The 26489-nt window shown below is 34.5% G+C and overlaps 2 protein-coding genes and 1 pseudogene across 6 annotated transcripts; all 3 read right to left on the bottom strand.

The window, feature by feature from the left end:
* Window positions 1–1793: 1793 nt before the first annotated feature.
* On the bottom strand, window positions 1794–2680 carry LOC103335775 (antimicrobial ginkbilobin-2-like protein pseudogene; annotated as a pseudogene).
* Window positions 2681–7007: 4327 nt separating this feature from the next.
* LOC103335733 (SH3 domain-containing protein 2) lies at window positions 7008–11360 on the bottom strand. The gene is made up of 10 exons (XM_008238765.3): window positions 11127–11360; window positions 10056–10178; window positions 9902–9971; window positions 9657–9808; window positions 8762–8863; window positions 8381–8581; window positions 8195–8257; window positions 7923–8075; window positions 7740–7814; window positions 7008–7327 (listed from the first exon to the last, which is right to left on the bottom strand). Exons 1-10 carry the CDS (start codon window positions 11184–11186, stop codon window positions 7211–7213), a joined length of 1116 nt encoding a protein of 371 aa, XP_008236987.2. The 5' UTR covers window positions 11187–11360; the 3' UTR covers window positions 7008–7210.
* Window positions 11361–12585: 1225 nt separating this feature from the next.
* LOC103335731 (retinoblastoma-related protein-like) lies at window positions 12586–21513 on the bottom strand. 5 transcript variants are annotated; one of them, XM_089054696.1, is made up of 20 exons: window positions 21289–21511; window positions 20608–20707; window positions 20398–20468; window positions 20103–20207; window positions 19822–19955; window positions 19602–19698; window positions 19432–19478; window positions 17882–18080; window positions 17551–17617; window positions 17183–17362; window positions 16889–17082; window positions 15889–16759; window positions 15546–15678; window positions 15154–15226; window positions 14767–14943; window positions 14562–14681; window positions 14345–14489; window positions 14112–14224; window positions 13083–13221; window positions 12586–12980 (listed from the first exon to the last, which is right to left on the bottom strand). In XM_089054696.1, the coding sequence occupies exons 2-20, from the start codon at window positions 20705–20707 to the stop codon at window positions 12871–12873; spliced, it is 3075 nt and encodes a 1024-aa protein (XP_088910822.1). In that variant the 5' UTR covers window positions 21289–21511; the 3' UTR covers window positions 12586–12870. The 5 variants fall into 5 exon arrangements, 4 of the variants coding, with proteins under 4 accessions (XP_088910822.1, XP_088910821.1, XP_008236984.2 ...); XM_089054695.1 differs by having other exon boundaries at window positions 12586–13027; window positions 13106–13221; window positions 21289–21510; XM_008238762.2 differs by having other exon boundaries at window positions 12586–13027; window positions 13106–13221; window positions 20398–20527; window positions 21289–21509.
* Window positions 21514–26489: the final 4976 nt, after the last annotated feature.

The following is a 26489-nucleotide window of genomic DNA, read 5'->3' as shown; positions in this document are numbered from 1 at the left end:
GTCACCTGTTGAAATAACAAAATACAAATCAAGCTAAGCATTCCCATCATGAGTTATGAACCAAAATACTACATGTACTAGGCATATGACATGACCCTTCTTTCTTCGTTTAATTAGTTTTATTTATTCACCAGAAGAAGAAGAAATATACGCAAATAAAGGAACTAGGCTGCAATCTTCAACCTGGATTCAATGACTTGCCTCAGATAACAGGCAATCCGAAATACAATACAGTTTTGCTGTACCAAAAACCAACTGACTAGCTTAATTTTTGCTCCCACGAGAACAAAACTAAAATTCAATGTGACACTGAATGATTCTAAAAAATAAATCTCGGATTTAATGAATGAAAATCTAACTAACGAAAACAAAATGAAGCCTATTAATGACACTCAAATGCTAAAACCAATTAGAGATGTTCTTTTTTTTTCTTTTTTTTTAATGTAAGTGATAGTCTAAACTACAGTGGGGTGTGAGGTTTCTTACACACAAACACACACACTATCAATGTGCCACAAAAATTCGAACTTGAGACCACTAGTATACAAATCAAGCCCCTTTTCCACTGAACTAGACCTCATTGGCAACAATTAGAGAGGTCTTAAATGGCCTAACTGCTATATCAGAGTTTCTGATGCTAGGACTAGATACTTATCTAGATCTATCCATTAGAAGGGAGGTCAATGATGAGGCCAATGAAGTGTTAGGACATGGTTGAAGTGGAGAATAGGACCAAATTTTGACGAACCAAAACGGTTTTGGGGCCAGCTACTTTAATTTCTTTGTTTTCTTCGATACTTTGTTATAGCTAGTATTTGTTCTTGTAAAACTCTGCAGCATCTTTTTGGCATCAAGACTAATTAAAAGGTAATTGAATTTTCCAAAACTTGCTCTTACTGTTTATATATTTATTTATTCTAGGTTTATATTAATTGTGTATCTCTTGCCTTGATCAGCAGAGTATATTTGGAAAACCATCATGTCAGTAACATTAAGTACCATATTTGAAGAATCCTCCGCCTCCTCCTCAACCCTAGAAAACTTCCAAGAGGAAGGCGCCCAACAGCTTCATGAGACAGATGTGAGCTTTGAGAGCTGCACTGATGGAGAATCAAGCCCTCCATTGCCACCAGGCCTTACAAAACTGAACACAACAATTAGACTGGGATTGTACTCTAAAGTGAAATTTTGTAACAAAGAAAACACCATCACAAGCGATATAGATCCCGCAGAAACTACACCCAGCATGAATGACCCTAATTCGTCCCGGAGCTTCAATAAGTCTATTAATTTTTCTCGCTTCACGTCTTTCTTTCGCCCCAATGCCACATCACCATCAACGACAACATCTGATCATGATCATCATGATATTCATGATGATCAAAATGAGATGCTTGCCTTACGTGAGAGGGTTGCTGCTGCAGAGATTCTTGTGGAAAAGCAGCAACTGGAGATTGATACTCTACGTCAGGAGGCCATGGAAACAAGAAGTATGTTGCAAGAGTTAAAGGCTCAGATGGAACAATTTGTTGAGTCTCAAGCACCAGCTCTGCCAGAGGTCGCAGCTTGTGACCTTGTTGATTTATTATCGTTTTTATTTGGGAATATTAATTGTCATCACAAAAATGTGTTTTAACTTATTTGATATATTTCTTCAACTCGAGGGCATTCTTGTAATTACACTTTGCACCATGTAGTTTATGCAGAGTTTCAGTTTTTCAATTATTTGAATGAATACTGCAGATCAGCTCAAGAATTCTACCGAAATTTAACTAGATCATAGAATGAGATGGTTGGACAAATTAGGCAATAAGCTACCAGCCTTCATTTATTTGTAGCATATATAATAATACACTGATCCAATTACAATTTTTTTAATTTTTTATAGCAATTATGATCTAGCTAAGTACCAACAATGGGGTAAAGTTCAAATCCAACATTGCAACTCCCACCTACAACACGCCCACCTCGTTTTGCATCACAACAAGTTTGGCAGTTCACTTATTGCAACATCAAGACATTTCTTACAATTAACATTAGAGAGGTCCCTCGTGCATTGAGCAATACCATATAACGTTGTGAATGTATCAAGTTGTACCTCTCCGGTAGCATAAAACTTGATTAGCATCGGAGGCTTCATTAGATAACCCACTTAACAATTCCTTAACTTTCTCATTGAAGAGTGTGGGATTATTCTCTACCGCTTGGACGTTTGTCATAGAGAACTTGTTTTTGTTATCAATTTTCCCAAAGAAGTTCACGTCTGAGTACTTTAAGAGGCAATGATCATACCAAATTATGGCTCCTTTGCTATAAGGACAACGCTCACGAAGTTCTTTGCTTGCACCAATCACGCAAGTACTGCAGTTTTGGCTCAAGACATCGCCGCGGCAAAGGGCCAGGCCATTCACTTGGTTTTGGGCATGGCCAGTTGAACCAAGGCCAAAGCCAGAAGGAGGAACTTTGGTGTATAAAAGATTGAACAACAAATTCAAGTTGGCACCATATGAACTATCAGCAGTGTAGTTTTCTGGGCTGAAACAAAAATGCTTCAGTGGGGAAGCACCAATGGCTGAATGGTGGAAAACACAGAGGACCAAGAAACAAAGAGGGATTGATTTGAAGAATATCATGATGGATTTATGAGACTCAAAAAATTGGGTTTAAATTGTTCTATCCATGAACACAATATATATACATATATGGGAGGTTTCTAAAAATATCTGTCATGGCCGGTCGGAGTTGAAATTGCTGACTATTTTAAATTGGGATCTAGTCAAAAGTCTTACCCACAGACTATGACAAGCCTGGTTATGGGCTTTTGACTTCTTGTAGAGGAAGCTTCCACAAGTGATGTTGAAAGACGAATTCAAGCTGGCCACGAAATTGAAGGATATTGCTTGTGTGGGAGTGGGAGCATATATTTCGACGAAAAATGAACAGAAGACCAAGAAACATTGTTCCCTCCACCATTCAGCCATTGGTGCTTCCCCACTGTACTATTTTTGTTTCAGCCCAGAAAACTACACTGCTACTAGTTCATATGGTGTCAACTTGAATTTGTTGTTCAAACTTCTATACACTAAAGTTCCTCCATGCCCAAAACCAAGTGAATGGCCTGGCCCTTTGCCACGGCGATGTCTCGAGCAAAAATTGCAATAGTTGTGTGATTGATGCAAGCAAAGAGCTTCGTGAGCGCTGCCCTTGTAGTAAGGTCATCTCCAACTCAAGGACTTAAACCCAAAATATTGCCCAAAATCTCTCCCAACCCAAAATTTGGGAAAAGTCATTTGGACCAAATATGGGTCATGACATCTGTGTCGTTCAAGTTTGTCTGCTTGTCCACCACTTGTCTCTTGTTTGGTTTTTTTTTTTTTAATTTAAAATTATAAATGTAACTTAAATCAACGATCTAGATTAAATCTAAACTATTTTAATGGCAAAAAAAAAAGATCCAACGGCTGAAATTTAAATCCAATGGTCAAAACAATATTTTAAATTAATATAGGTCAAATTATATTTGTGGAATTTCAATTTTTTTAGGTCAAATTGTTCAAAAAAAATTTAATTATGAAGTTATTTAAAAAGAATGAATGAAGAAAAGTTATCCATAAATTAAAAAAAAAAATTAGACTTAAATCATTCTTAAACAATTTAATAAAGTTGTGGACTTAAAATTTGAGTTTGGAGAGTTGGAAGAAAAAACAATTTGAGTCATGACAAAACCCAAATAGTTACTTTTTGGAGGGGAAAAATTTGGGTTTAGCCCCTCATGAGTTGGAGAAGGCCTAAGGGAGCCATAATTTGGTATGATAATTGCTTTTTTAAAGGACTCATACATAAGCTTCTCTGGGCAAATTGATAACAAAAACAAGTTCTCTATGACTAACGTTTAAGTGCACTATAAAAAAAATTGACAACAGTCACCATTATTTGGTAACATTGGCTGGTTTAGTCACCGCAACAAGCAAATATCACCAAATAATAGTGATTGTTGTCATTTTTGTTTGTAGTGAAAGAGGGATTGATTTGGAGAACAGCATGTTTGATTTATGAGGCTCAAAATGGATTTACCTTGTTCTATCCATGAGCACACTATATAGCCATATATATGGGAAGTTTGTAACAATTGTGGGATCTAGTCAAAAGTCTTACCCACCCAATATAAGGTTGAGTTCTTCTTGTTGTGGAGAAAGTTTTCCAGAAATGATGTTGAGAAGAATTCAAGCTTATCAAATGTCTACAATTTCTCATTTTCAAAGCATTCTACAATGTGGTCTTCGAAAATTGATTTATTAATTGAGTGTGATTTTTTGTTTTGTTGAAATTTATGTAGTGTGTGAAGCTTTGTGTGCTCATTGGATGTCGTACATCTATTATCAGAGAATTTAATCAGCATTTGCTACTTTTTCAGTGGAAGACTAGGTCAAGTTGCATGCGCACTAAAGAAAATGAAATGGCTATGCTCATTAGGGTTAACATGCGGTTGAACTGTTCTAGATAGACTACGTACATTATATACTATTTTTTCTTTCGGCCTGTATGTTAGTTGTTCTAAGATGGACGTTCGTTCTTCCTTTCAAGGACGGACGATCTCACTTATGCGCCATTTTTATTCAATTTTATTTCCATTTATTGATAGAGTTGATTATTTTAGGTATCGAATGATATTTTAGAGCTTCGATTTTTTATTTTAAGTATTAATTTTTGGGCTTTAGGACCTACATTCTAAATTAACCATTCCGACATAGTTAAAGGAAATTGAGTTAGATATGAGGTTTTTCAACACGGGTGTTTTTTAAGAAAGAGCGCACGTCATGTCTAGAAAAAAAAACTTACTAGTTATGTAAAATTGAAGAACCTGACCAGAAAATGAAGATTAAAGAAATAATATTAAAATTTTGAATTGATATTATTTTTTTATTGAAACTATATTTAAGAATGCGAGAATTGAATATAGGTGCATGGTGCATTCTACAGTAAGGGTTTAGGGTAAAGTCCGTCGATAAATTTAATTATGAAGTTATTTAAAAAGATTGAATGAAGAAAAGTTATTCCATTAAAAAAAAAAATTAGACTTAAATCATTCTTAAACAATTTAATAAAGTTGTGGACTTAAAATTTGAGTTCGGAGGGTTGGGAGAAAAAACGATTTGAGTCCGGGCAAAACCCAAATAGTTACTTTTTGAAGGGGGAAAAATTGGGTTTAGCCCCTCATGGGTTGGAGAAGGCCTAAGGGAGCCATAATTTGGTATGATAATTGCTTTTTTAAAGTACTCATACAAAAGCTTCTTTGGGCAAATTGATAACAAAAACAAGTTCTCTATGACTAACATTTAAGTGCACTATAAAAAAAATTGACAATAGTCACCATTATTTGGTAACATTGGCTGGTTTAGTCACCGCAACAAGCAAATATCACCAAATAATAGTGATTGTTGCCATTTTTGTTTGTAGTGAAAGAGGGATTGATTTGGAGAACAGCATGTTTGATTTATGAGGCTCAAAATGGATTTACCTTGTTCCATCCATGAGCACACTATATAGCCATATATATGGGAAGTTTGTAAAAATTTTGGGATCTAGTCAAAAGTCTTACCCACCCAATATAAGGTTGAGTTCTTCTTGTTGTGGAGGAAGTTTTCCAGAAATGATGTTGAGAAGAATTCAAGCTTATCAAATGTCTACAATTTCTCATTTTCAAAGCATTCTACAATGTGGTCTTCGAAAATTGATTTATTAATTGAGTGTGATTTTTTGTTTTGTTGGAAATTTATGAAGTGTGTGAAGCTTTGTGTGCTCATTGGATGTCGTACATCTATTATCAGAGAATTTAATCAGCATTTGCTACTTTTTCAGTGGAAGACTAGGTCAAGTTGCATGCGCACTAAAGAAAATGAAATGGCTATGCTCATTAGGGTTAATATGCGGTTGAACTGTTATAGATAGACTACGTACATTATATACTATTTTTTCTTTCGGCCTGAATGTTAGTTGTTCTAAGATGGACGTTCGTTCTTCCTTTTAAGGACGGACGATCTCACTTATGCGCCATTTTTATTCAATTTTATTTCCATTTATTGATAGAGTTGATTATTTTAGGTATCGAATGATATTTTAGAGCTTCGATTTTTTATTTTAAGTATTAATTTTTGGGCTTTAGGACCTACATGCTAAGCGATTAACCATTCCGACATAGTTAAAGGAAATTGAGTTAGATATGAGGTTTTTCAACACGGGCGTTTTTAAAGAAATAGCGCACGTCATGTCTAGAAAAAAAAAACTTACTAGTTATGTAAAATTAAAGAACCTGACCAGAAAATGAAGATTAAAGAAATAATATTAAAATTTTGAATTGATATTATTTTTTTATTGAAACTTATTTAAGAATGCGAGAATTGAATATAGGTGCATGGTGCATTCTACAGTAAGGGTCTAGGTAAAGTCCGTCGATAAATTCGTCACAAACTCACTTTTTTAATATCACATTGCCTCATACCGTAAAGTCCGTCGATAAATTCGTCAAATTCGATTGCATGACATGTATGAGACCTAATGTTTTCCTTATATAAATACTACGTGAGGACCCCGCAACTTGTGGTACTTGATTTGGTATTGCTATCGCACATGACTCATGATGATATTACTGAAAAAAATATTTCTTATGAAATTCTTGCTTCTCATTTCAGGCAATTGGCAATAATTTTTCTGTGTGAATGTGTTTCTTTTTTTTTTTTTTTGGTCTTCTAGAAATGTGTTTCAAGTACCCTATGACCAAATAAAAAATTAACCTTGGCAAGGACATTTTGACTCATGGGCACTCTGCTTGATTTGGCCGTGAATTTCAGTCTGTTTTGAAAAGCCATTTATTAACGAACAAAAACACAGAAACAAGAGAAAACTGAGATTAATAAGAACAATGATATGGAGCGAAGAATTCAAAGTGATCGTCATTTGTTGAATATAACAAACAAGAGAAAGGAAAGATAGAGAGGATATACCATAAATAATAAAAAATAAACGTTGCTCATCAATCAATAGATAGAAAGAATTTAGTATCTACATACATCACTTCAAAAGGGAGAGGATACACGTTCTTCTATTCGAACGCCGCATGCTCCATCGTTTGAGTACAATTAGATATAAAAAACATACACATAGAAAAGAAAAGAAAAAACACTCTGCTCATAATCCAACCCATGCACAAACTTTAGAACACTTCTGCCACCTTGCTTGCAAGTACTCGTTCCCTTCTTTCAATGTATCCAAATGGGAACCAGCCTGCCCTGCCTTTGCATTCACCTTCTGCCCAACCATTGTTTGTCACCTGTTGAGAGGACAAAATACAAATCAAGCTAAGCAATCCCATCATGAGTTATGAGCCAAAACACTATTTGTAGGAATATGACATGGCCTTTCTTTCAAATAAAGGAACTAGGCTGCAATCTGCAACCTGGATTCAATGACTTGCCTCAGATAACAGGCAACCCGAAATACGACACAGTTTAAGCCTGGTAAAAACCAGCTGGACTATATCTAATTGTTGCTGTCAACCCAGCAAACCTAAAGTGGATCCAGTTGAAATATATTAATTACCATAATTAAATACAACAATAGATTGGTCCCTTTTTCTATTTAGATTAGATCTTGGGTTAGTCCAAATCCACGCCCTGGGCTACCCTAATTCAAATTTTAAGGATCAATGTAGCTTAAGTATAGTATCTCAGAAAGTTATAAACCTTTCGCACAACTACATAGTCTCCAACTGACAAACTGAGCTCCACGTCAGATACCGCTTGATATGTAAACATAACCTGCAATAAATTGACAAATAAACACAAATGAGCGAACACATATTGAACAGCCTTCAAGTGTTGCATCATTTAAGCAATAAGAATGTAGAACTTTCATTCATTACTAACCTCCCCTAAGAAGTAATTCATGATGTCTGACGATCCATTATGTGTTTGAGAAGCATATATGCCATTAACTTCGTCATAAGGTGGGGGTGGAGGCATGGTGTTATCAACAGTAGGGCTAGGAGGCGCTTCAATTCGTTGTCGTTCTGATACCATCTATCAATATCAGAAAAAGATTACATAAAATCATCAATTGATGCGTTGGATTTTGCTGTAACTCAGAAAAGTGAGAGAGAGAAAGGGGGGTTGGTGGGTGTTGTAGCACGACTGCTTACCTCTCCTTCAAGTTGATCGAGTATCTGAAGGATCCTCTGATGATAAGTACGTTCTGCCTCAACCTTCAATCCAGAACAAAGTTGACAAGAAGAAAGTTTAAACACTAATACCCCATACATCTCAGCCAAAGATTTACTGATACTGCATATTTAACTCATAGTATATTTTGAGAGAACTTGTACTACCATAGCAATGAGGCGCTGGAGAGTCAACCTCTGTTGTTGAGCCTCAACAGCTGCCATTGCTGCAGAAGCTTCCTTCCCTAATATTCCCATATTTGACTTCAAATCTTGCAGCTTTGACTCTGCAGCTTCCAGTTTCATAACATTCTCTGCATTTCCTGGTGTCTCCCTCACTTTTACTTGGCGTTTGGAAACTTCAATAGCCTGTCTAGGTTCAAAAGAACGCACAATGACATACTTGTAAAAGCAAATCAACTGATCAATTTAGTTGTCACCAACTGCATAAATATGAGGTACATCACTAGACTCACAATGCTTTCCAGTCTAAAATGTTGCGAGAATAAAACACTCAGATAGTCCCTAGTAAACACAAATTAAAGATACCTGAGCTTCAGCTTCTTGTCGCATTCTATCATAACGTTGAGCAAGATGCCGAGCATCCTCCAATGGAGCCCCCATTACCATAGCTCTTAATGGCTCTGCCACCTAATAACAATTTTAAACACCATATCACTCGCATTAACCTCTGGTAGTATCAGGAACGAAGAAACTAATTGAAATTAAATCCTACAATGGTCTTCAAAATGTAAAGGATAACTGTAATAAAAAGCTGAGCACAAAATAAATCTTTCAAGCAAATATCAATGGCATAATATAGTGGGCCTAAGAGTCATTTATCAAAATTCTAATGCCTTCTGGGATTAACTTTGGAGGGCCTAGGGGAATTTATACTAAGAGAACCACAGTCTAAACAAGATATATGTTCCTCTGCTCTCAATTTATAGTATGGTATGGCTTGAGGTTTTAGTGAACTGAGATAACTTCTGATGAAATTGTACTCGAAGTACCGTAAACTCAACATTATGTTAATATATGATCCCGCTATAAGGAACGCTGTAAGCTATGCCACAAGAGAAATGACTTGTTATATCATGTCTGGTATAATTCAAGTACACACAACATAACCTTCAATTTTAATTCTTAGTTTTCCATAAGTTTCTGCATAATGTTTGCAAAGCTCAGGATGCCACAACTTGTGTTCACTGTTGTCACAAACTTGAACATAGAAGATGAAGCAAAATTGTGTATCTGAATCCACATCCCTTCACTCGTCTCATAAGGAAGGCCAATTACAGTTTATCATGCAAAGTAACTACAACGTAAATATGCAAATGTATTAGTCCTTCCACCAAGGACTGAAGAGCATTCAGAAACACATATTGCTCATGTAAGTAGAATCTATAAACTTTTGTGTTTAAATGAAGAAAACTTGACACACCTGTGTGCCAAGAGCTTTCAATAGATTCCCCCGCTCCTTCTCCATTTGAGCACGAGCTCGCCCATAGCTTAATGAAGCTCTTGATAATGTACTACCACTAGTACATGTATTTTCAGCACCATATTTCCTGCTATCTTCTGACAACTTTGTTCCTATTCAATAAGGTTACAGTTTTTATTATAAAACTTAGTCCTTAAGCGATTACGTATGAGCTTGACAAATGACATAAAATTTTACCAACTCACCTATTTCAACTTGTTTGGACCCAGTGACAATATATCCCTCCACACCACGAACAATATCCCTTTGATAATGCTAAAACATGAATTAAAATTTATATAAGCAAAGGTCAAACAAATTGAATTGAAATTACATGAGGCAACTAAGGTAGTAGGCAACCTTGCCAGCACGTGTTGATATGTAAAGCCTCTCAAGTTTCTGATGCTGCAGGAGTTCTGCCTCATCAGTAACTAAATTATCTGAACCTCCGTATCCTCCAGCTCCAAACTGCTTGAGGACAGCCTGAAGTAAAGCCCAATGTAGTCAGAATGATTGGTTTTGCTCAAATGAAAATTGAAATGTAAGTAAACCTTTGTTATTGCAAGAATGCAATCTAATTTAGCCATGTAATTTTATTCAATAAAAAAAGGAAAAAAATATTATTAATAACAGAGACGGATGTAAATAAATAGGAGCTTCAAATGGAGGGAATGTAGTTGAAGATGCACCATATACTTTTCAAGACATGGAGAACAAAGTTACAGCAGAAACTGAAATCCCTTGACACATTCGTTGGCAAAACTTCTCAAGTGGCTAATTTCTATTGAATTTTTTGAGTGAAACCATACCTTAATTTAACTGATTATCCATTTCTTTTAAGGGAGTATATCTATGTAAAACTTTTACTTTTCATTGGATGAACAAGCCTGACCTGTATCCGTAACACACTGCAGGCTCTAATTTTTTAAGGCAAATGGACGAACAAATATACTTCTTTGTTCTACCCATGTATTCTTTTTGCAATCTTCCATAGACCAATTTCTCAATTCACCCAATAAAATTTCCAAGATTAGCCATCAAATGCCAAGAATATCCCCGAGAAATTCACCAATTAAGGCCGCTAGAACACAATTAATATCGCTTCTCCTCAATTATGTGTTACACTCATATGTGCACATCAAATGTCAATCAACAAAATTCATAAAAAACTTTATGACTTTAAAAAGCAAATGCGTTGTGTTGGATCATACAATGTGAAACAAATCGAAAATCACAAACCCAACGAAGATAATGCATTACATGCAGAACAAGATTGCAAATTTCACCAACAAAGAAAAAGAAAGTCGAGCTAAATCAAGGGGAAATTGGTTAAAATAAGAAAAATCAAATACGGATTCAGAATAGTGTGCAGATATTGAAAGAGATTAAATAAAATTCGATCTGGTGGGATTAGGATTGGTATGAAAGTACCTGTTGTTGCCTAGCGACCTGTTCGCGAAGCCTGGTGGCTTGCTTTCTGATAGCGTCCATTCACGACTGAAGGGCCAAATCTGCCCAGATTTTGGTTCTCGACCAATGGACTTTGTACGAGAGAGAGAGAGAGAGAGAGAGAGAGAGAGAGAGAGAGATGCTGGTTTTCAAATAATGTCAGGAACTTTACTTTGGAGGAGCTGTTCGAGCTGTTGGTCCTCTGCAGAGACATTTCGCCTATTTGAACTGAGATTTATGTATTTTCTTTTTCTTTCTTTTTTTAGTTTTAAAACGCGTTTTTATTGTTTTAAATTTGCAAAACTAATTTTCGTTTGTTTGTTTCACCCAAAAAATATATATTTCTTTGTTGTGTCACTTGAGGTTTTATTTTTATTTTTTCACTAATGATCTTCAAGGTTAACCCATATGCTTCATACTATTCAATCCAGAAAACTTATCTCCATACTTTGGAAAATTATATTTCTTGTGGTTGATCAACTACGCTAATGTGGGTTATACTCCATTACACCATGATTCCCAAATTAAAGGACTTTGGTCTTTATTATTTTAATACAAACGATATTTTATATTAATATAATCTAAATTACAAGGAAGAGCGATTCGAACTCGGGTGTAAAGTGATGAGCACATCCTCTCTAACCAACTTGGCTGAGCCATCTCTGCGACTTATGGTTCATGCTTTACTTAACTCAAATTACACAAAAGCTAACAGTTACTAGATAATAGATTTAGGTCAACAGTTAGAGCACTGGTATCGGTTCCCTCACCATTGTTCCTCAATTAAGTTATACAAGGGCATAGTTATAACCGCTGTGTGAGATCGCTGATAGGGGTATTTATATGGGGGAAATTATGTCTACGTACACCTAATTCAGAAGAGAAGTTCATTAGTGAATTTAATTTGCAACATCCACACTTCCTTTTTTATTATTTATTAATATTTCTCTTTTCAAGTTTCATAAGGTAGATTATTTTCCTTAGTTTTATTTTATGAGATTTCCCAAATTTCGCTTGCCAAGCTAAGATTTTCACTTCTAATTTAGATATAGTTGAAATTATAAAACCAAGCACTATTTAAACATATAAACACACCCAAAACTCATCATTACACACACTCAAAACCCATTTATAAACACACCCAAAAAGTTGACTATGAGATTGACTACTACATGTCTGTATATTAAATATTACAAGTTATGGATCTATACCTCATTGAAATGGGGTGATTACAATGATACCATCATTTCAGTTATTGTAAATTGCAATTGGCATTAGCTTGCTAATCCGATGTTCCAACCGTAAGCCGTTATTGTAAATTGCAATTGGGCATTAGCTTGCTAATCCGATGTTCCAACCGTAAGCCGTTATTGTAAATTGCAATTGGCAGGTGAGGCTTTGAATTGGTCATTTTTCTACCAATTGCTAGTTGGACACTTGATAGAGTGTAAATTGGAATTAACATTTACAACTCAGGTGGAAAGATACACCTCCAGAAGAAGAATCTCGATACAGTTACTTGAACCCTAGAAAGCCGAGGAAAAAGATCCTACCCAACATACGTGAGCAAATGGGAAACGGGGCTTTTTGGTGGCCATTCTACCTAACCCGCCCATTCAGCACCAGCACTTCGTGTCATAAACAGAAATGTACAGAACTATGAAGAATCAAAATACTAGATTTACAAACTGGAAACTATAATTATACATAGAGCCGTTGAGTTGAATTATGAGTCCTGTTGCTCAGTTTTCACCGGTGCACCTGATGAGGATGCACAACTTCCATTTTGATTCTGAAGGTAGAGGCTGTTAACCACCATAGAATCACTGACCAAGCCTACGTCAACATTGTCAAAGTTGAGAGTGCCTCTGAGCTTTCGCATACTGAAAAACGGAATGATGCATCAGAGGAAATCATTAATTTGGCAAAAAAAATTACCTTGGTTTGAACTAATAGAATACCCATTCAAGCGGTTGTTAATGGCAGTGAGATCTTTCGAAGGGCTCTGATACGCAACGGTACACTCCCCAACACAAGCATAATAGCTTTTTGAGCTATGCGAGATCAAAGCATCCATCTGCAGAAAGTTCAGATGCACAGGCATGAAGTTTCTTCGAGTAAAGTATCGCCAATACATGCGATGTTTTTTCTTTTAACCTCACAAATTTGCATGAGTTAAACGATCGGACGATACATCACTGAGCTTCACTAAAAGCCCATAGCAAGATCAAGTAACCATTCAGTTCATATAGATATAGTTTGACATATCTTGATATTATTCTATATATTCTATCAGATATTTCAACTCGAATTATTTTCTTCACTAATAAGATCAATTTAATAAGATCAATTTTGTATACAAACTGAACTATACTGACTAAGATGGAATTAACAAAACATTGATATGATCGCACTCGCATACTTAAATCATACTGCATATTGCATTATCCAAGTTCATGCATGTTTGGTACCTAATCCTACAAACTAGAACTTGAAGGTGGAAAAAGAGAAAGAAACCTTGGTCTCCACCAAATTGAGAGAGTCCTAATACCTAAGCCAGCCCACTCTAGACACTCGTAAAGTAGGATCACAGTGAGAATTTAGGCTGCAATATACGGCAAAATCCTCTTAAATAAGCAAAAAGCTATCAGCCAAAAACAACGGTATATCAGGGATATGTATTGCATGGGATTGTATTAGGCCAATGGGCTTCGAAGATAAATAAAAGAAAAGGAATATGAAGCCAACACATCAAATGTTCAACGCTAAAAAAAATAATAAATAAAAAACATAACATTGACCCATCAAATAAGTTGGTGATTAACACATAGTAAATATATAACCACAACTTTGCTTTAAGAATGGCTTCTTCAATTCTAAGAGGCAATTCATACATGAGAATCAACATGTTGTAAAAAAAAAAGTAAACAAAATAATAAAATAAAGGCAAAAAACCTAAACAAGTACCTTAAATGATCGCAATGGAGAGACATAAACATTGTGTGCTGCAGATACTTTCTTTGGAGACATATCAGGGAGACTTGGAAAACTGGATACTTTAGGTGATCCAGGACATTGAGCTAATTGGCCGGTTAAAAGAAACTGAGCTTATTAGGAAATGATGGAGAAGAATATTCCAAAAAAAAAAAAAAAAGGAAATAAATTGTGGCAGTTACATGTAAGTTTTAGCAAACGCATACCTTCATTGTCATTGTTTGCTTCAGGAACTACGCTAGCTCTTGTAGTTGTTGGACCTGGTCCAACCTCGACTAGCAGAGATTTCACAGTAGGAATGAATATTTCATTGTAAAATGGTATGATTTCAATGTGTTCCTGTGCTGGCCTCTGTTTCCAAAACAAGAGAAGGGTTGGGATCTATCCAGAAAACTAACAAACAGTAAAGTTTAGGCATGATACCCCATTGCGGCGTGCTGAAGGCCAATTAACAAACACACTTCGAAAAACTTGCGGTTTATATTGTGGTTGCTTTGTATAGTTGTCTAAGATTTGCCTAAATGTTAAATTAAGTTGAGAAATCTGCAACCAGAAAACAGTGGATGAGAAAGAAAAGAAGATAATAATTTAACAGCATCCCATAAAACTGTCAGAAGTAATATCACACCTTTGCAACTCCATAAAAACAACAAAGGATAATCTGGTCGATGTGGCGGTTAAAAAAGAGAGATGTCCGTTGAACAAGGATTTGTTGAAAGAGACGATAAACATTCTCTCTGATCTGCTGAGACAGTTGCATCCTTTCAACCATACCATTGATTCTGACAGCCGCCAGCTTGATTATCTAAATACAAGAAATGCACTATGTATAAAGCAGAGGATAAATCCTAATAAAGCAGAATTATGAGGTCATGTGGCTAAACATGCCAAACAAACAGATCTTCATTGGTATGAACTAATATCTACAACACACATCCACTTCATTCAGGCAGATCCTCTGATTATTTACCGGAAAAATAAAAAGAAAACTATTTTGTTGGAAACTCCCTCGCACCTTACTAAAGAAAATACTAATTCCAGTTTCTGCACATGTTTCCCCTCCACCTCCCGGATTTGTCCGTGTTGGACTGCACATTGGAATTTCAGAAGTATAATACCAACAAGGAAAAAAGCAAAGCAGTAAGTGTCAAGATTTCAGAGAGATGGACCAGTGGCCCATGACCAACTGATCCACAACCGATATTGTCACCAACTTAACCACATGCATAGCACATGCAAGTGTGGGGTTTTAACACAAAAGTTCCCGGTGTCATTAGTAGAGGAACCATTCACTTATATATTGTCTTTTATTTTGTCAAGTTTCCCAATGTGGGACTTTACATTTTTCAAGAGTCAGTTGCTACAGAGAAATTAAATTTATTAGTTCCAGGGACCAGAGACTGATACCTGGCAAATGCAGACTGTAAAGGCGGGGCTGGCAGATTTGACTTAAGGTTACTTAAGGCCAGAAAACGATCTTTCACAGGAGATGTAAAGGAATTCTGCTCCATCTTTGGAGACCTGATATCTCCATTCTGACCTGAAAATTAACAATAAAAAGACGAACTCACCACTTCAGCACATAACTATATCATCTGCCACTAAGAGGATAGAAATCCATTTCCAATGTCCATGGACTTAGACATCCCACATAAAATTGAGGGACTGCATTACAACTTCAGAGTTAAGATGTTTATACACATACATACATACATACACACACACACACACACATATATATAGTAAATACCTGGTGAATTCTCATGCTTCTGTAAAGAAGGTGCTGGAGGCAACCCTCCACAAGAGAAGTTAATACGCATGGCGATTGCATCCAAAGATGGCATGGGTTCTGCTAATAACTCAAGACGATTTATTTCTGCTGAGAGGGCAGGTCTTGCAACAGTCAAAGAATTATACATCGAGGAACCCTTTTCCCACACCATGCTCTCCAAAAGTCGTTCTTCCAATGAATTCAAGTGTCGTCTTAATTCTCTTGGAAGAGATTCCTCATGTCTAATGAAGCTCTCTATCACCTTGCTAAGATCAAAAGCTGTAATACCTGTCCTCTCCAATACTGCCGGAAACAACATTGTGACAGTCTTATGTGTTGCCAGGACTAACTCAGCAGAGCAGGCTAGCATGCATCTATGGAACCTCTCATTGGTTAATAAAGAGGTCAAATTAGTAGCATGCAGTATTTGAGCCTCTGCCCTACACATTGCCTCCAAAACTCTATAATAAAGTTTGAGCGCTTCCAATCTTCGTTGTTCTGCCCAGATGTTGTCCATGAGGTCAGCACTTTGCAGGCTACCAGTTACAAATCGTTCTCCCAAGGCACTACTTGGAAATATAACCTCCAATATGACTTGTGCCCTGCGTACCACATCATTGGTAACATCCCTATCACACAATGCCAGGAACCCCTCCAGCTTGGCTGAGGGTTTCGACGGAAGTGGAGAAATAAAGGTCCGAAGCCACTTTGCAGTTGTCATTGCAGTGCTCACTGGTGTGGCTACCATCTTTGAATTAGCACCACCGTTAACATGAGATGCAGGAGTGTGATGGGGAGAGAGCGGACTTGCAATTGGCTTTGTTGGGGAGGCTATAGAATCAAATTTCCTCTGACATAACAGAATATATAAAACCATCAACAAACTCCCTCTACACAAAATGGAACCAATGGAAGAAACAAAGAACATTGACAATACCACACGTACGGACCTCAATGATGCTATTTATTAAAAGCATACCTTCACACCAGATAAATTCATGGATCCTCCAGAAAAGCTACCAGAACCAAGTAAGCTATCTTCTTCGTTGATGAAGACTCTCTCATCAAGTTCACCCTTACTCCGAATTGCATCATCGTAATCCTTTTCTAGAATATCTAAACTGGATGACAATGATGGTTCCTCCATAAGACCTTCAAAGTAGGTCAAACCATCTGCATTAAACAGGATCAGATCTCAGAATCATTGATAAATGACAAAGCAAAAAGAGATTTGTATAAATCACTGTACATAGGAGAAAATTGTCAAAGAAACCTGGATCCATATTCTCTAGATTTTTATTTCTACACTCAGACGCTGAACAGGGCTTCTTCTTCAAAATGTCCGCTATTAAAGCATTAGCCATTTCCATTGTTTTTCTCAACTCATCTTCTGAGGTGTCATAAATGTTGCAAAGTGACGCAAGCAGGTCCACGCCTTTGCTGCCTTTCTTAACTGAATTGGACACTAACCAAATCAGCTCCGATGAAGAATGCCAAAATGTAAACCCACCCCAAAACAATAGAGGGAAAAAGTATGGGGGAAAACGAACAAAAGACGAAGCAAGTTTCAAAAATTGAACATCCTTCCTTGAAAAGGAAATCATATAATACAAAGTCTATATAAGCCAGGTGAAATATTACCAAAGTGTGTTGAATCATGGATGTCGAATTTTCTGAAGCAAACAGGAACATGAATAATTAAAATTGCCTGTAAAAAGGAAAACCAAGCAGTAAGAAAAAATACATGTTCATGTATAAAGCCAAAAAGTATATATGTATATGGGTTGACACGTATATATGTGTGTGTGTGTGCATATATAATGTAATGTATTGTAATGTTTTCACACTTCTTGAGGCAACCTATTTCTTGTTTATTGTAAAATGGAAATTGATATTATGTTTGACATTTTAAGTAACTGACTGCCATCCTAATATCACCAACTAATAGAAGTAATACAGAAATGCAACTGACCAATATGGCAACCAAACCATTTGCACAAGTCAACAGGTCTTTAAATCGGCTGAATACATGTACACGAAGGGCCAAAAACAGCAACCATCCAAAACGATGATACTCTGACACATAACCAGTTCCTCTGGCAACAGCTGACTGCTTATCGGCATTTGCATCACTTGTCAAGAAGACCTCTCGGTATACACGTTTGTAGTACCTTGAAGCATTGAATTTTTATGATATGATTCTATTAGCTTAAAACCTCGTAGACAAAGTACAATGAAGCATATTTATTATGCGTACAATGAAACATCCAACATGACCTCCACCTAAAATGACGTAGCACCAAAATTAGTTTGCAACAAATAAGAATGAAATTATGCTGCATATGTCCCTTGGATCATCTCAATGCAATTAGTAATCTAGCCTGAATTAAATGGAAATCAAACTAATAGTAAGTTTTCATCCATATAATGTTAATTTTCTGCTAAATATTAGTGCGAAGCATGCAAAAAAATGGATTGCCACAGACTGCAATGAGATACTATGCCCCTGCAAGATTTAGATGGGTAAGCAGGGAAACACACCTCTATAGGTGCTTAGTGATTTTAGCATATCCATTAAAAGTTCATGAAACTGCAATTGAATAGACTGAAGATAAAAAGGGGTCCTCCATAGGTTTACACTGCACATTTACCAACTGGGATGTTGCATGATGTACAACAGATTTCAACCATGTAGTCAACTATCCAAAAGATTAACCAAAAGCACTACTCTAGCATACATTCATTTCCTATTTTTTAATTCTTCTTTCTTTCAATGAACCTGAATGACAGGAAAATAGATTGAAAGGTAGACAGTAAGTTTAATGTAACCCCGATTTCTAAAGATATGTAGCATGTTACAGAGTAACAAAATCGTAATAGGTATCAATACCATACTCAGCTACTAAGTTCTAAAGTATAAGAAATCCATACCACTCACAACTCAATGTGTTCTCTAGAAATCAAGAATGAAGCTTAATAAACCACTAAAGCAGCCTGCCTAGCATCAAGTTCAATCTTCAGTATTCAAATTAATTTCATGTACTATAGCATTTAGTGACAACCACTTGATGGTAGCATGAATTAATTTATAAAACTCAGGTTGTTTTTAACACTGCACACTTTGTAAAAAAGGTTTTGACACATAATAAGGATGAGATCAACATCTTAGTTCTGGGGCAAATTACTCAACCTGAAATAATTAAGTGAAGATATCAAAGAAGCTGCATTACAGATTTCTTTTCTCATTCCTTTTGTAATCAACATTAATTCTAATCAATTTCAGTCTTGCAACCAATTTCCATTACAGCCTAATAAAAATTTTGATATGTGAAGCCACTACCATCATTTTTCATATCTGGCATCACCACACATGCAATACTGCTATTTTAGTTTCATCAAGGTCCCATCCTAAGTATAGAGATCTTACACAAGATAATGCAAAATTTTAAAAGAGAGAAAATTCTTGAATGATCAGACATAATAATACATAAGGAACAATGGTGCAGAAGAAAGGACACTCACTTGCATAACAGGCTCAAGTACTCAAAATTTGCCTGCAACTCTTTCGCCTAATAAATTAAGAACTCAAACTCATGAGCAAAGGGTCAAGTAACTTCAAGAAAACAGAAAGTCAAAAGACATAAAAACAGAGTCCTTTTCAAGCATAAACTAACTCTCTGACAAGTCAATACCTCAAGTTTGTTTTCCCAATCTATGCCATAAAGATTACTCAAAACTGGACCGGCCTTAACAACAAACTGAGGAAGCTCCTTGAAAAAATCTACAATGCTGTAAAACACCAGAAAAATATAAGATGACAATAATTTACGAGCATCTAACTGTAAGCTAAGTAAAAAAGTTATTAAAAAAATTAAAATTTATTTTTAAAAAACAGATGGGCAAACAACATACTTAAGCTTCGCAGCTCTCAATATTTGGAAGAGAGAAAATCCATTATCATCAGAGCTCATCTGTGAATTATTCTCACTCAAAGATTTCACGGAGTACAAAACAAAGGCTAACCAGAACTGTTCTGCTTCTTCAGGCTGTACAGAAAAATGTATTTAAGTTACAAAAAATTCAGATTCAAGCAACTGTCCCAGCAAAAAGATCCTAAAAGATATCACCTCAGACCTTATTTCAAGATAACATTATTATTGACTATACAATGGAAAAATGATAAAAACACATACTGTTCTGTTTCCAATAGCCGATGCATTTGAAATTAATAGATGTTTGGTTTCTTTGAACAGCTTCATAGCTTGTGTGTAAGCATTCTCATCCAACAACAATCCATTCTGTAATTAGAAGCCATATAAGTTCACAGGAACACAAATCAAGAAATGACGATGGAAACAAAGAAAGAAATTCTAAAAGTAAACAAAAGTACAGTTTATAAACCAAATGTTACAAATAAAATGACATTTACAATAAGAAACAACAGAAGGATACATTCAATTACAGTAAATATTGGGGGAAAGTGGCAACCTTGCACAAATCATTAAATCGAGCTTGGATGGGGTCTGAATCTCTGCTTTCGGAATTTGAATTCTTGGAAGCTAAAACTTCAGGGTTAGTATCTTCCATCTTCACCTAAGCAGGTGGACTCATCTAAACCCTAGCTCAACGAAGCCAAAATCAAAATTACAAAAAAAAATTAATTAATTAATTTCAAGCGCTAATTTCTACACCTCTTACCAAACAGCGTTACAGGTTCTATAGAGTTAGAAGGAGCAGATTCTTGCACATTATTTGCAGATTCTGTACCTCCACCTTCAGCACTATCAAAAGGATCCATCTATTTGAAACATAATAATTTTACGTTAGAAAGAAATTAAAAACATACAATCAAATTTGATTAATTATATAATAGCAACATGCAGAATTTATTACTATGTTCTTTACTATTATAGAACAAGCAGAATCATTCCTTTAATTACACAAACAATGAAGGAATGTCAGCAAATGGAAGGTCAAAGAATTATGATCATAGCGACGGTTTCTTTCAAAGACTTCAAAGACACAATCTTTGATACCAGAAACACATGAGTTCTCATATGAGATGGTCACCCAAACTCACATATGAGTCAAATTCTCAATTTTCAACCGCCTCTAAATCAAATTTAAACAGAAACAAAAACAGAACAAGCAAATTGCGGATGGAAGTTAATACATGAAGGATAAATGAAACCAACACCACAAATTCAACACAAAAGCAACTCGTGAAAATCACGGAGAAAAACAAATAAATCAATCAATCAATCAATAAGAAGACACAAGCAGCAGCAGAATCAGAACAATTGAGAGGAGAAAATCGCATGATATACGTACAACATTATATAAATAAAAAAATAGAAGACGAAATAAGGGAAAGAGCACCTGATGGGTAGTGCTCAGCCGAGAGAGCTCCTATAAAGTCGAGAGTGGAGAGAAGATATCAGCGCACGATAAAGACAGAGAGTTTGAGAGAGAGGCTAAGTCTATCCAGAGGAAACGAAAGATTTGGGGCTGAGGAAATCAAAATTAGGGATTTGGGGCGATGGCGGTCTGCGATCAGCAATGGGAGTGACACTGAGAGGGAGGCGAATTTGACCTGGATTGACCTGGATTTTAAACGGATTTTGTTTTGTTTTTTTCATATAACTAACCCCTTTTTCTTTTTTCTTTTCATTTTATTTTTAAAATTAAGAAAATATATCATGGATAGTTATGTTCCATAAAAGTAGGAACTATTATTTGATTTTGTTTTTAATTTTAATTTTTTAAATATAAAAATTGTGAATTTACTATATTATCCTCATTTAATTAATAATTTCAATTCTTAATGTTTGTTTGAGGATCCTCAAATAATTTTATTTGAGGGTATCCTACAATATTTTTAATGATCCAAACCATATACTTTTTAGGTATTCATTCATAGAAATTTGTACTAAAATTTCAATAACTCAATTTGGTCATCGGATTCAAGTTATTTTTTGTAGAGATGATCTTTGAATGTGTATCTATAAAATAGACTCTTATATATATATATATATATATATATATATATATATATAAAAGCATAGTCTAAACCACATGAGTGGAATGAAGTTCGAACTTGAGAGCATTAATGTGTAGATTAAGGTTTTTTTTATTGGGTTATATCTCATTGACAATTATACCTGGATTTTTAATTGCACGATTGACACTTTAATTTTTTGTTGTGTTTCAAGTCGTTTATTAGTTCGTGTCTAAAATTTTCATACCTATTTAAAAGACAATGAAGAAGAACATTTGTTACTTTTATATCTCATGTACATCTCTAATTGATATAAATTCTAAGAAGATAATATTCTGATTTGGCTTATGTAGCTCAGGAAATATAGGGTAGAAATTTATATACTCATTCCAACCACTAATATTATAGATAAATATTAAACCATTTTTTCTCTAAGATGTAGCTTTGAATTGCGATTTCTTCAATTTTTGGTTTAGTTCCAGTATGCATCGTCATTTGAAGTGATATTGTGCCGCATCAACTACGATCCGAGCTCTGTTCTTCGTCCGTGATCTTCGATGTTGAAGTTTTTTTGTTGGATTTGGTCTTCTGAAGTCGTTATTGTAGTTGGATTGTTTTGATCAATTACTAAAATATCAATAATATCGACAAAATATCGAGGATATTATCGTTTTTTCAAGTCTATGATATTTTGGATCATATTCATACACATATCGTACAAGTATTGATAATATCGAAAAGTATCGACGTCAATAATTTCTCTCACACTTCGGCAACATTTGGAAAAAATATCGATAATATCGAGATGATGAAGACATTGAAAATTTTGAAGAGTTATTTACTCTAACACCCCATGATGTTTTTTGTGTTTTCACAAAACCCCTTTTCATTGATTGTTTGTCTAGAAATTGATGATTTCATTGGAAAAAAAAATTATACAAATGACAAAATTAACCTCAATGAAGTATACAAAGGAGTTTTGTGAAAAATCAATGAAAATGAGTTTTGTAAAAACAATTTAAAACCTTAGGGATGTTCTTGTAATTTTCTAAAACCTTAAGAAATTTTGTGAAAAAGCCGAAATCCTCAGGATGTGTTAATGTAAATAACTCAAATTTGAACCTTATATAAACTTTATGTGATACTAAGTCACTTGTGTATCTTACAATATAATGTATAAAGTGTAAAATATTGTAGTAAATCATTATAAATAAATGATTAAGGTGTGTTTAATCTTCTTTCATTAATTACTATATATTTTCTAGACTTGCAGTGTTTGTCAGCGCGTTATATAATCAACTTAAATCAGTTAAACTCATCATGTAATGCATTTCCTTTCATTTTTTTTAATGATAAACTAATAAATAATTGACTAAATAAACATCCTACATAGTTTCAAAAAAAATTCAAATTTATCTTACAATTTCCATTATTTTTATTCAATTTTTATCGATATCGATATATCACAATATTTCCATCGAAATTTCCATATTTTTGGCTAACCGATATTTCCTAAATCATCGATACTTTAAACCTTGGTTTTGATCACGCATGCTTTTTAGTTTGATTCAAATTAAATTTACATTTTTTTTGTCCTTTTTTCGAATTTAGTCAAATTTTTGGCTTCTAATCCTTTTTTTTAGATGCAAATAAGTTTTTTTTATTAGGTTTTTTGTTTTTATTTTTGCATGTTTAGAGTTTTAATTTGTTCAATATCCGAAATTCATATTTTAGTCCAATTCCTCTTGAGTTGATCTATATTGATTTGATATTCTTGTTTTTGTTTAATTCTTGTTTTGAGTTTTGAATTTTGGTTGTAATTTGGATAGAATTGAGTTTGGCTTTGGGTGTGGATTTACGCATTTGTTTTGGTTTCAAGCTTTGGTTACAAATCTATCATATTCGATTCAGATTTCACTTCAATTGAGGTATGTTATCCAAAAAACATTGTGAGGCTAATATATCCACACACAAAAAAGATTTCACGCATTTTTTTTCTAGTATTTATGTTCACTAAAATATCCACACGCAAAAATATTACTAACATTGTCTATTAATATTTTAAACTTTTTAATGTATTGAGGTCAGTTTGAGGCATTGTTGTTCTAATGCCCATTAAACTTAAATTTACAGATTACCGTCCGTTTCTTTTTACCCAATGAAAGATATGCTAAAACACAAATAAAGTAAAATAGAAAGAAAGAGAGAGTTTGAGTGTGCTTTTATTTATTTTGTTACGTTTGGACTGTTTTCTTTATTGGGCAAAAACTTTTCATGATTGGGAGCTTTCATTTTAAAACACTATATAGTTTACTAATTTGGAAGATAAGAATACAATTTCACCTAATTAGCATAAGGCCAATGGCTAAAAACTAAGATGTAATTTTACAATCATGCATTCAGAAAACCTCAAAATTACATAAGATGCCATTTTTAAATGCTGCCAAATTTTACTATTTTATTTATACCCAATAATAGTTGTCCCAATTCAAATTAACTGCTCCATCTTCCCATAAACATCCAACTCCTTCATCCCACATCAAGCAAAAATATTCAAAACTGCAATGCAGTGTGTACAAAACGACAATACCTACTCAACAAATACACTTCTAATGCAAAATGAATTTTATAAATTTCGATACATACTTCACAAAATTATTCAAATCCAATCATACGTGCGTAACAAATTCTACTTGAACAGAAATAAGTTGCATTGCAATTTCAAAGAAAGTTACAACCTCAAAAATAAATCAACAGGAACCGAAAAACAAATCCATTCGGAAAACAAGTAATTAAACAAAGTCAAACAGACATATTCATTGATGAGAAAATTTCATAATTTAATTTACTTCAAAAAATTATACTAGTATCCAATGATAACACGTCTAGCTAACTGCTAAAACTATGAGGTGGTTTTTGAAAAAACAACAACGCAGTATCTATCCAAAAATGTATTGAACTATCTCTACACAACGTCTAATTATCACTTGTCTCTCAATCAACCACTCCAAATGTTAGAGATAAAACCCTTAAAAAAAATCCAAGAAAACATTAATTAGAATCCTAATACAAAACATAAACTGGAATGCATAATATGAGTCAATACTCCCTCAAAACCCCAACCCCAAACCCCCCAAAAAAAATTATTCTAAAACCATAAAACCCTTGTTCGTAGTCTGAAACCCCAAAGAAATCAGCAACAAAGATAATTCCAACAATTTCTAACCCTCAAAAAGCAAATCCAATAGAAGATAACTTAAATTGAAAATGAAAGTAGAAACTGCATTGCATAATCTGAGCCCATATCATTTTCATTTTAGCATTAAAAATGCAAACAAAAACACACACAGAAATATCTAAATCACTAAAGAATAACTAAACATAAAATAAAACATTTGTGATTTTGCAAAACTACATTACAACACCTAGTAAGAAACAACGTAAAAGAATAAAATCACCAAATCAAACCATCGTATAACCTAATAAGTACAGGTGTAAATCAATAAAATCAACCAAATGAAACAAAAAAAAATGCATATGAGCACCTAATAAACAACAACTTGAAGCAATCACATTAGCAACTCAAACCAAAACAAACATAATTTTTATTTTTATTTTTAAAACAAAAACAAGAAAAAAAGCACAAAACTATCTAAATAAGTAAAGAATAACAAAACAGTAAATACAATTCAATTTATTATTTTACAAAACACAGCCTACAATGTAGTTTATAATTTTCTAACACTAGTTTATGACTTTACACAACAGAAATTATATTACAACACATAGTAAGAAACAACCTAAAGCAAAAAAATCACAAAATCAAATCAAAAACTACATCGTATAAGCTAAGAAGTGAAAGCCTAAAGCAATCAAATCATATAATAACTCAAACCAAACAACACAATCAAGAACACAGAAGAAACAAATGACTACGAAAATTATAAATAAACACCATACTCAAAAACCTTATATACTTGAACAGCAAAATCGAACAACAAAATAGATTCGAAGATCTCATAAAATCAACTCAACACACTCGAATCAGATAAAGAAAAAAAAATACTATATCAAGCATAATTTGCATGTAATTGATTTCTATAAACAAGATAAGCGAAAAGGATAAGAGAAGAGCAACATAAAAGACTGAGCTCACTGACCTTTTGGTGCTGCTGTGACATAGTAAGATGAGAGATATAGAGAGAGAGAGAGAGAGAGAGAGAGAGAGAGAGCACCTCCACAGAGACAGAGCCTCCAGATCCAACACCAACTCTTAATCAAATGAATAAGTGATTATTAATTAAGTGCTTTTGAGTCTTTTAAGCAAATTGAGCTTTTTCTCAAAATTCAAATACCGCAATCACCTCGAAAGAAATACTTAGTTATTCATTGTGGACAGGAGGTTGCGTTATTCTATGTTCGACTTCTTCTCAGTAAAGTGTTGTTGTCGAATTTAGCTGCTCCAAAATTGATTCAACTGCATCCTCAACTTGTGATACTTGCAAGTACACGAGCCGTTCGGTAGTATAGCATATATAAGTGCGAGGTCGATCCCACGAGGATTGATGATAGATTGATTCAA

Source organism: Prunus mume, linkage group LG6 (assembly GCF_029339155.1).
Source record: "Prunus mume cultivar Tortuosa linkage group LG6, ASM2933915v1, whole genome shotgun sequence".
NCBI classification, from domain to species: domain Eukaryota; kingdom Viridiplantae; phylum Streptophyta; class Magnoliopsida; order Rosales; family Rosaceae; genus Prunus; species Prunus mume.
This window is presented reverse-complemented; position numbering and strand designations above follow the sequence as displayed.

Excerpts from the sequence above, each read along its gene's own strand:
- LOC103335733 (XM_008238765.3), bottom strand. The coding sequence starts at position 11,186 with ATGGACGCTATCAGAAAGCAAGCCACCAGGCTTCGCGAACAGGTCGCT. Across the intron at positions 8,258-8,380 it reads TCCAGCGCCTCATTGCTATG|GTTGAGGCAGAACGTACTTA; the intron begins GTAGTACAAGTT and ends TCTGGATTGAAG. Across the intron at positions 7,328-7,739 it reads ACTATGTAGTTGTGCGAAAG|GTGACAAACAATGGTTGGGC; the intron begins GTTTATAACTTT and ends TCCTCTCAACAG.
- LOC103335731 (XM_089054695.1), bottom strand. The coding sequence starts at position 20,707 with ATGGATCCTTTTGATAGTGCTGAAGGTGGAGGTACAGAATCTGCAAAT. Across the intron at positions 15,227-15,545 it reads TTACAGTCTGCATTTGCCAG|TCCAACACGGACAAATCCGG; the intron begins GTATCAGTCTCT and ends TCCAATGTGCAG. Across the intron at positions 14,225-14,344 it reads AGCAAACAATGACAATGAAG|CTCAATGTCCTGGATCACCT; the intron begins GTATGCGTTTGC and ends CCGGCCAATTAG.